A 10,404-nucleotide genomic window follows, 5' to 3' on the forward strand; every position below is an offset into this window, starting at 1 on the left:
TGTAATGCTTTCCTGCAAACTTCTCACACAGCCCAACAACCCTGAGGCTGTTGGAGGAAGCCATGACAGGTTTTGGTTGTCTTACAAAAGAAACTGAGGCTCAGAGAGATCTCGGTCATCTGTTGGACATCTACCATGGGCCAGACCTAATGAGGCTAAATGCCAGAGACACAGATGATAAACAGGATGGTCTCAAGAGGACAGGACACCCAGGGTGCAGCCACCACTCCCATTCCACAGCTGCTCTCCTACCCACCTGCAGAGTGCCAGATTTCAAACTGGACTCACTTTTACCCCCATGCTTGCTGCTTTAGAATCTTTTTAGCGCACAATTTAGGGATCTTGGTAATTGTCTTAGATGGAGACAAATATTATGCAGTATGCATTTGATACTAGCCTAACTAGAATCAATTGGCTTTTTTTTTTCGATTGGCTTATTATGTACTTTGTCTTGTGATTATTTCCTGATGCAATATTCTCCTACAGCTTATAATTTCAACTACTATGTCATCGAATGCTACCTTATTTCTAAAGGATTTCATAGTTTAAATCTTTCTCTTATTTATCCTCATAATAACTGTAAGTTAGAGCTTACATAATTAACATCTCCATTTTCCAAATAAGAAAACAGAGGCTCAGAGAGGTCACAAGATAAGTAGCAGGATCAAGTTTAATAAACGTTTATTGAGCAGTAGAATACAAGTGAGTGCCTGGATCCTGATCACCAAGTCCTGTGACAACTGAGGTAATTATTTCACAATGATGGGTGGCTCAGTGAGATTCTGATTGCATGTGCTGCATGACAAATTATCTACTCAGAGTATGCCTGACACGCCGGAGGGGATGAGGGGGAACACACTGAAAGCAGTACCAGGTAGCAGTGCATCTCACAGATCCATTTATTCATGCCTTGAAGTAAACGGTACTTATACAAGTGTACAGTGACGTTCCACGCTCCCCATCTAACACGGCTTGCTGAAATTTACAGGCAGACTGACGTTTTCTTTCACACGTACTCCAAGTAAATCTGGTTAGTGATGACCAGGAGCAGGCGCTGAAGCTTTTGAAAGAGATGCATATATAAATACGATTTAAGAAAGAAGTAACAAGTTGGATGTAATTTATTAAACAAGTATCAAAAGAAGTTGATCAACAGTCCAAAAAGATAAATGACACCTTTCAATACTATTGAAAAGTAGGATTATTTCTATATGAAACACCCAGAGTGCTTAAGGGTTCATGTAATGACAGCAGACAGGCAGTGGTCACCCACAGCGCAAAGAGAGGGGCAGGGAAACACCTCTTCCTCAAACTCATGTAGCCAGTCCTGGGTTTGTGTAACATTCAAATGGCTACAGTTTCATTGTCACTCTGGCATAAATTTATAAGGCGCTTTCTTTCAAAATACATTAAAGGCCAGGCGCAGTGGCTCATGCCTGTAATCCCAACACTTTGGGAGGCCAAGGCAGGTGGATCACCTGAGGTAGGAGTTTGAAACCAGCCCGGCCAACCCCATCTCTACTAAAAATACAAAAAATTAGCCGGGTATGGTGGCGGGCACCTGTAATCCCAGCTACTTGGGAGGCTAAGGCAGGAGAATTGCTTGAACCTGGAAGGCGGAGGTTGCAGTGAGCCAAGATTGTGCCACTGCACTCCAGCCTGGGCAACACAGCGAGACTCTGTCTCAAAAAACAAAACAAAACAAAACAAAACAAAACCATTAAAAACACATCATTACGGGTAGGCTGAGGCGGGTGGATCACAAGGTCAAGAGATCCAGACCATCCTGGCTATGTGAAACCCCGTCTCTACTAAAAATACAAAACATTAGCCAGGCGTGGTGGCAGGTGCCTGTAGTCCCAGCTACTCAGAAGGCTGAGGCAGGAGAACGGCATGAACCTGGGAGGCGGAGCTTGCAGTGAGCCGAGATTGCACCACTGTGTCCAGCCTGGGCGACAGAGCGAGGCTCCGTCTCAAAATAACAACAAAATAAAACCACATCACTAGGGAACTTCTAGGACAGCATGCTTGCACAGCTCACTTGTGCTTCCCTATTGGTGATGATATCGACTACCTCTAATTAATCCATTCCTCTATTACTCCTGGAAGTTTTACTTGATCCACTTGACTATAAAAAGCAGAAATTCAGAATTCTCTTTCCCAGCAGGCATAGCAAACTTCAAGCTGTGAAGCATTTCGACTGCACCTTACATATATACTGAACCGTGTTTCAATTTCAATTGAGAACAACGATATACCTTGTCCTGAAAAGACATGATGCTGTTTTCCATTCCCAACCATTTTCAGAAGCAAAAATCTTACCTTTCAAAGCCTTACTTCTTTTATCTAAAATAAAAGGCAGGAAAAAAAAGCAGTCATATCAATGCTTTATAAAAATGCCTTTGTCAAAATTAACATTTAGCTGAAGGCATTGTAGCTTAGGTAAAGCAATTCAGGAAGCTTTCAGAAAATGTCTTATAGCCAAGAAATGGTAAAATTCCTACCAAAGATGTTCTATGAACAGCTAACAGCCCTTTCAAATTTGCAGGGCTCCTTACCTTCTACAATGTCCTAAACTCTAGTCTTGCAGCATAAAGTTTTCTCTTTTCTCTTTGTAATCAGTGGCTTAGTAACATGTGATTGGGCCACACTGCTCTGCTCTACTGAGAACCAAGTGGTTATTCCTCCCCTCCAAATTTTTTTACAAACAAATTTCAAATATTCAGAAGAGTTGAAAAGGTGCAATGAAATACCACATACCATGAACCCATACCTTAAATATTTTAGCCTTCCTCTCTTAAAACGAATGTAATACCACTTTCACACCTAAGAAAACTCACAATTCTGATGTTAAAGTCTTGTTCAAAGTTCCCCAATTGGGCCAGGTGTTGTGGCTCACGCTTGTTAATTCCAGCACTTTGGGAAGCCAAGACTGGAGGACTGCTTGAGCCCAGGAGTTCAAGACCAGCCTGGGTAACATGGCAAAACCCCATCTCTACAAAAAAAAAAAGTACAAAAAAAAAATTAGCTAGGTGTGGTGGTGTTGGGCATAGTGACGGGCACCTGTGGTCCTAGCTACTTGGCAGGCTGAGGTGGGAGAATCACCTGAGCCTAGGAGGTGGAGGCTGCAGTGAACCATGATCGTGCCATTGCACTCCAGCCTGGGCGTCAGAGTGAGAGACTGTCTCCAAAAAAAAAAAAAAGAAAAAAAAAATTCCCCACTGTCCCCAAATGTCTTTTATAGCTGACATGTGCTCCCTGTATTTTTTACGAAGGACTGTAGGTAGCTCTAATGTTCATACCTAGTTAGAACCCATAGTTCCTTTACAATGTGAATTGTGATTCTTTTTGAAAATAATTTTCTTCCTGACCTCAGAAAAATCAAACATAAGGAAACATACCAGCAGCCCGGATTTTATAAATGATGAAGCCCATCAGCCCCATTCCTATCCAAATCTCCTGGTAAACTTGGGTGTAGTAGGGCTTCATGGGGATCCATATGTTTTTAATAATACTTTGAAGCATCTGAAAATGAACACAGTGATTAAAAATTAGAATGATGATTGCTTTAAACCTAACTGGTAAAAGATTTTAATTTGTTAAGTTCAACCCCATTTCCCATGACTGCTAGGGAGCCTCGCCTGTGTCAGATGTCAGACCCGTTCTGCACTCACAGGGGACTCACGCCTCTTTTTTTTAAGGTGGAGTCTCACTCTGTCGCCCAGGCTGGAGTGCACTCACATGGGACTTACGCCTCTTTTTTTTAAGGTGGAATCTCACTCTGTTGCCCAGGCTGGAGTGCAGTGGCGCAATCTTGGCTCATTGCAACCTCTGACTCCCAGGTTCAAGTGATTCTCCTGCCTCAGCCTCCCGAGTAGCTGGGACTACAGATGCGTGCCACCACGCCCGGCTAATTTTTGTATTTTTAGTAGAGGGTTTTGCCATGTTGGCCAGGCTGGTCTCGAACTCCTGAGTGCAGGCGATCTGCCTTGCTTTGGCCTCCCAAAGTGCTGAGATTATAGGTGTGAGCCACTGTGCCTGGCCGTTTTTTTTTTTTTTTTTTTTAAAGTAGAGGTGGGGTTTTACCACATTGGTCAGGCTGGTCTCAAACTCCTGACCTCAAGTGATCTGCCCACCTTGGCCTCCCAAAGTGCTAGGATTACGGTGTGAGCCACAGGGCCCGGCCTGGGACTCATGCTTTCCACAGCTCTTCCAACTCAACCCATCCCCAGGGCCCCCTCCTCCGACCTTTGGCCATCCTAGCCACTTCTCCTTCCTCACATCACAGAGCTCATCCAGCACCTCTCCCACCCTGATGCCATGCCCCGAACTGCACATGACTCTAATGTCTAAATCGAAAAATTAGTATCTTCTCATCTTCATGTAATGAATGTCGCATTCGAAGCTGAAAAAGAATATGGCCAGGGCATGGTGATTTCCTTGTGAAACTAATGCCAGGCTCAGCACACTCTGATCAGCTGTATCTCCATCTTGAAGTCTATTGCTAAATACAAAACAGATGACGTAAGACAACGAGGTCACTTCATAATAACTGCCAATTATGATAGAACTTATTTAATCAATAAAGGTAGTTACTTAATGAATTACTGAATTTGATTGGGAAAAGCCATTAAATTCCAAACTTACAGTTTGCTTGTATGTGCAGGTCTCAAAATAATGCTTTTTGTTGCTTTTACAATGTACTCTCTACTATAGACCGCAAATTAGATGCCCTCATTTTCATTTTAATATGCTTTTTAACATCTGAAGTGGTCCATTAAACTACAGTCAAATAGCTGTCAGGAGTGACTAGATCTAAGCACTTCTCATTTCACTTGGAAACTGCTTTGGTTGGGTGTGGTGGCTCATGCCTGTAATCCCGGCGCTTTGGGAGGCTGATGTGGGAGGGTCACTTGAGTCCAGGAGCTCGAGACTAATTTGGGTAACATAGGGAGACCCCGTCTCTACAAAACATAAAAAATTAACCAGGTGTGGTGGTGCTTGCCTGGCTAATTTTTTATGTTAGTCATAGCTATTGGAAGACTGAGGTGGGAAGACTGCTTGAGCTTGGGTGGTTGAAGATGCAGTAAGCCGTGATCACACCACTGCACTGCAGCCTGGGTGACAAAGTGAGACTCTGTCTCAAAAAAGAAAGAAAGAACTGCACGTTGGCTGCGGCTGTAATGCTGCCTCCACCCCTCCCTCCCTCCCCCCACTCACTGCTCCTTTCACATCACTACTCAGGATCCACAGAATCCGACTGCTCGGCAGTGTGCTCCCTTTCCCACACTGCGCAGCTGTGTGTGTCAGCTTTACCGCACCGAATCCTTCACAAGCGCAACCTAGTCAAAGGTCAAATGGCGGCCCTCAAATCACTGAAACCCGGATCGTGTGGTCATTTATTCACTTGGCAAATGTGCACTGAGCATGTACTAGGTGCCAGACATTGTTTTAGGAGCTGAGAAACAATAAAGGGTCAGGATATCTGGGAGAGGAATCCTCAGCATTGGCAGAGACTCCGAGGTCAGAATGAACTTGGAGAGCTGGAAGGAATAGGGAGGCCACAGTGCCGGATTCAAATCCTGGCTGTCACTTACTAGCTAACTTCAACCGCTTAAGTTTTCTCATCTGTAAAACAGGGATAAAAACAGGATCCACCTCAAGGGGTTGTTATGGAGAATAACATAGCATAACTCTATGTCAAGTGTTGAGTGTCTGGTACTGTATATTAAATGCTTGTTACATAAAATACCATGGCTGGACTATGGGAAGGAAGATGGGCCATGTCATTTAAGGGCCTTGGAGGCTAGCATAAAATTTAGCTTTTATTCTAAAACTGTTCTCTAAATTTAACAACTTTTTTTTGCTTTAGGGTTTTTTTGTTTCCTGTTTTGACAATATGAAGAAAATTCAGTTTAGAACCTGGAACTGGCCTGGATGGGATTCGAGGGCAGCTGGTGGGGGCTGCAGAGCCCCTTCGATTCCTCCCCCACCGTGGGAGCTAAGCTACTGGACAGAGGAGCACCGACAGGGCACTGAACCAGGAACTAAGTTACTGTCTTGAGTCAGGCAAGAATGGGGAGGCCAGGCCAGAGCCACAGCAGGGACTGCCCTGATTGTGGTTAGTTCCGTCTCTAGCCTTTTAACAGCATTTTAAAAGTGCTTTTCGTACTTACTTCCTACACTGCTTCCCACTCCTATAAAGCGGGTACTCGGATCCCGCAGCAGGTTAGCAGGACTGCACTCACACCAACTCTGTACGTCAAGCTCCTGATGACGAGAACCTACCTCCAACACCTGCTTTCCTGCTCTTCCCTATGAGAGGACTTATTTAGGCAAGGATGGTCGTGAGGGTGGCCTGAGGTCTGACCTTGCAGGATGCGACTGTGTCCTTCTCCTGGAACACCTTGCAGATAGTCCGCCCTCAAATTTCCTGTCCTCAAGCTACTCGAATGCTCTGACAGAGTGTGAGGTTCCAAGAAACGAACAGCCCTGCTTTGGGAATATGTCACAGATCATCCAAACAAGACCCAGAGGAGGTTTCTGGAAGCCCCAGACTAGGAGTTCAGAGGCATGGAATGAATCCCTTGTCTCTCAGCAACGACTGGGAAGGAAGCATTCTACAGGACCGATGGGTTTGGAAGCCTGGGAATCCTGGGCTCCAACACCAGCTCTGCCTGGTCAGCTCTCAACTGTGGGCAAGTCCCTTTAGCTGTTGTTTCAGAGGTTTCTTTTTTTCTCTTTTTTGAGACGGAGTCTCGCTCTGTTACCCAGGCTGGAGTGCAGTGGCGGATCTCGGCTCATTGCAAGCTCCGCCTCCCGGGTTCACACCATTCTCCTGCCTCAGCCTCCCGAGTAGCTGGGACTACAGGCGCCCGCCACCATGCCCGGCTAATTTTTTGTATTTTTAGTAGAGACGTGGTTTCACTGTGTTAGTCAGGATGGTCTCGATCTCCTGACCTTGTGATCTGCCCGCCTCGGCCTCCCAAAGTGTAGGGATTATAGGCGTGGGCCACCGCGTCCAACCCAGAGGTTTCTTTTTCTGTGAAACAGGGATACCTCCACCTGCCCCCAGAGGGCTGTCAATGCAATTCAAAGAGGAAACCAAGGCCGGGAGCGGTAGCTCACGCCTGTAATCCCAGCACTTTGGGGGTCCAAGGCAGGGAGATCAAGGGGTCAGGAGATCAAGACCATCCTGGCTAACACGGTGAAACCCCGTCTCTACTAAAAATACAAAAAATTAGCCGGGCGTGGTGACGGGTGCCTGTAGTCCCAGCTACTCGGAAGGCTGAGGCAGGAGAATGGCGTGAACCCAGGAGGCGGAGCTTGCAGTGAGCCAAGACTGCACCACTGCACTCCAGCCTGGGTGACAGCGCGAGACTCCATCTCAAAAACAAAAACAAAGGGGAAACCTAAAGGACCCAGCCTAGTGCCTAGTGCCTGGTACGGAATAAAAATCCAGAGAATGGACTGGGCACGGTGGCTAACGCCTATAATCCCAGCATCTCGGGAGGCCAAGGCGGGCGGATCACTTAAGGTCAGTAGTTTGAGACCAGCCTGGCTAACATGGTGAAACCATCTCTACTAAAAATACAAAAATTAGCTGGGCATGGTGGTGGGCGCCTGTAATCCCAGCTACTCGGGAGGCTGAGGCAGGAGAATCGCTTGAACCCGGGAGGCGGAGCTTGCAGTGAGCCAAGATCGTGCCACTGCACTCCAGCCTGGGCAACAAGACACTCCCCCTCTATCTTAAAAAAAAAAAAAAAGGAATTCAATGAATGATCACAGCAGTAACAGAATTGATACAAATATCCAGTTGATGGCTATAATTAATACTAAGCCACTGGGACTCTAACAAGAAGGAAGGCTTAAAAAGACGCCCTCATTTAAGCCAGGTAGGGGCTTTGGACAGAACAAGGTAAGATGAGGGTCTAGAAGGAAAAGGGCAAAGTAAACTGGGAGGGTACAATGGCTACGGTAAGAAGGCACTAAAGAAACTGAGTCATCCTGACATTGTGCTCGGGGCCCAGGCACCCTGGTATGGTCTCCTTACAAAATTACCCTTAGTCCCCAGTGCAACAGGGGCCTGCTATACAGTAGCTTGCAAATACCTTTCCCCTCCTTTCCCCTTGACTTCAGTTGCCGTATTTGCCTGGACAAGTGACATGTTCCCAATATATAATAAAACGAGGGCCCCTACTTTTTTTTTTTTTTTTAGACAGAGTTTCAGTTGGTCATCAGGCTGGAGTGCAATGGTGCAATCGCGGCTCACTGCAACCTCCGCCTCCCGGGTGCAAGCGATTCTCCTGCCTCAGCCTCCCGAGTAGCTGGAACTACAAGAGGCCGCCACCACACCCAGCTAATTTTTGTATTTTTAGTAGAAACGGGGTTTCACCGTGTTGGCCAGGATGGTCTCGGTCTCTTAACCTCGTGATCCGCCCGCCTCGGCCTCCCAAAGGGCTGGGATTACAGGCGTGAACCACCGCGTCCGGCCCCTACTTTTTTTTTTTTTTGAGACAGTCTCGCTTTGTCACCCAGGCTGGAGTGCAGTGACGCGATCTCGGCTCACTGCAACCTCCGCCTCCAGGGTTCAAGCAATTGTCCTGCCTCAGCCTCCTGAATAGCTGGGAAGCTGGGACTACAGGCGCGTGCCACCACACTGGGCTAATTTTTTGTATTTTTGGTAAAGACGGGGTTTCACCGGGTTAGTCAGGATGGTCTCGATCTCTTGACCTCGTGATCCGCCCGCCTCGGCCTCCCAAAGTGCTGGGATTACAGGTGTGAGCCACCGCGCCCAGCTACATGTTCCCAACACATAATAAAACGACAGCCCCTACTTTTTTTTTTTTTTTTTAAGACGGAGTTTCACTCGGTCATCAGGCTGGAATGCAATGGCGTGATCTCGGCTCACTGCAACCTCCGCCTCCCGAGTGCAAGCGATTCTCCTGCCTCAGCCTCCCGAGTAGCTGGGACTACAGGTGCCTGCCACCACACCCAGCTAATTTTTGTATTTTTAGTACAGACGGCGTTTCACCATGTTGGTAAGGATGGTCTCGATCTCTTGACCTCGTGATCCGCCCGCCTCAGCCTCCCAAAGGGCTGGGATTACAGGCGTGAACCACCGCGCCCGGCCGGCCCCTTTCTTGAGTCCATTCTGCCCAGGCACATTTCCTAGCTGTGTGTGTCAGTTTTACAGCACCAGACCTTTTAAAAATCCATCTTATTCATAGGCCAAAAGTGTGTCTACTGTATCCACTTAAGTCTGCAAAGTTTTGGCACATTACATTAAGGGCGAACTATTACCTGACACTGGAAATGGGAAATGTCTGACCCGCGAGTTCCATACAATTTCATTCACCACCGTATGATCTCTTTTCAGCTTCCCTGTTGCCTCACCCAAGTTGTCCTGTACAGCATAACGTGGAGGGCAAGTGTGGTGCAAGGAAACTTGAGTTATAAAGGAGAGAAGGGACTGGATGTGGAGTCAGAGTTCTTGGCTTGGACTCTGGCTTCTCTAACTCTGCGTAGCCTCTGGGTTAGGCAGCTGAACCTCTCAAGGCCAAGGTACGCTCCCTGTCAAAACCGTGGGAGAATTCAGGTGCACTGAGCACGTTAAGGCCAAGGAGGGAAACGCGGCGCAAGCCTAGGCGATGCTTCCCTCCGGCAACCGACCCTGGCCTACCTCCCTTCAGAGAAGGGAAAGCCGGGCAGAAAAGCAGGCGCGTGCCGGCGGAGGGGTGGGACCCCAAGGTCAGCTGGGGCCAAGGCGGCTTCTCGCCCTCCCGCCCCCGCCGTCTCGCACCTCGGGAGCCAGGTCCAGGTCCCCGTACTCACCTTGGCGCAGGACAGACGGCTCAGAAAGCACCACTAATCTGCAGCCAACTCGCAAAGGTCACCGAGCGCGCAGGCGCGCGCAGGGGCTGCCGGGAAAGCGGAAGCAGCAGATACGCCGCAAGGCCAGAGTGCCTCCCCAGCGGCGCCTGCGCACCACAGCGCCCCCGGCGGCCGCCTGGTGTCGCAGGCAAGAAGGGGCGGGGAGAGGGTGCGTTAGGGGTGTGCCCGCGTGTGTCACTGTGGGCTGGCTAATCCTCCACATCTTCCCACGACTGATGGGTTTCCTGGGACGCGGGACCTTCAACGCTGAAACTAGGAAAGTTCTAGACATACCGGGAGGGTTGGTTAACCTAAGAAAAGGGACCCTCTTTACTGTCACGTTAAAGACTAAGTCAAGTCTCCCATTTCAGTGGTGTGTCTTGTCCCTTTCTATTGTTAATTATTTAGCTCTGCATGTATAAAATATATATATTTTGAGACGGAGTCTCACTCTGTCGCCCACGCTGCAGTGCAGTGGCGCTATCTCGGCTCACTGCAACCTCCGCCTCCCGGGTTCAAGCTTTTCTCGTG

General features: G+C 47.9%; 1 protein-coding gene across 3 annotated transcripts; it reads right to left on the reverse strand.

The window, feature by feature from the left end:
• Positions 1-881: 881 nt before the first annotated feature.
• ATP5MJ (ATP synthase membrane subunit j) lies at positions 882-9,957 on the reverse strand. 3 transcript variants are annotated; one of them, XM_031001899.3, is made up of 4 exons: positions 9,835-9,957; positions 3,402-3,525; positions 2,323-2,346; positions 882-1,060 (listed from the first exon to the last, which is right to left on the reverse strand). In XM_031001899.3, exons 2-4 carry the CDS (start codon positions 3,523-3,525, stop codon positions 1,032-1,034), a joined length of 177 nt encoding a protein of 58 aa, XP_030857759.1. In that variant the 5' UTR covers positions 9,835-9,957; the 3' UTR covers positions 882-1,031. The 3 variants fall into 3 exon arrangements, with proteins under 3 accessions (XP_030857759.1, XP_055217655.1, XP_030857761.1); XM_055361680.2 differs by having other exon boundaries at positions 9,304-9,882; XM_031001901.3 differs by lacking the exon at positions 9,835-9,957 and adding an exon at positions 6,371-6,533.
• Positions 9,958-10,404: the final 447 nt, after the last annotated feature.

The sequence above is a fragment of the Gorilla gorilla genome, chromosome 15 (assembly GCF_029281585.2).
Source record: "Gorilla gorilla gorilla isolate KB3781 chromosome 15, NHGRI_mGorGor1-v2.1_pri, whole genome shotgun sequence".
In the NCBI taxonomy this organism is placed as follows: domain Eukaryota; kingdom Metazoa; phylum Chordata; class Mammalia; order Primates; family Hominidae; genus Gorilla; species Gorilla gorilla.

What these genes read in the sequence shown, in the direction of transcription:
- ATP5MJ (XM_055361680.2), bottom strand. Translation starts at nt 9,354, where the DNA reads ATGAAATTGTATGGAACTCGCGGGTCAGACATTTCCCATTTCCAGTGT. An exon ending in TTTCCCATTTCCAGTGTCAG is followed by an intron (nt 3,526 to 9,303) that starts GTAATAGTTCGC and finishes GTTCATTTTCAG; the next exon opens with ATGCTTCAAAGTATTATTAA. An exon ending in TTATAAAATCCGGGCTGCTG is followed by an intron (nt 2,347 to 3,401) that starts GTATGTTTCCTT and finishes CTTTTATTTTAG; the next exon opens with ATAAAAGAAGTAAGGCTTTG.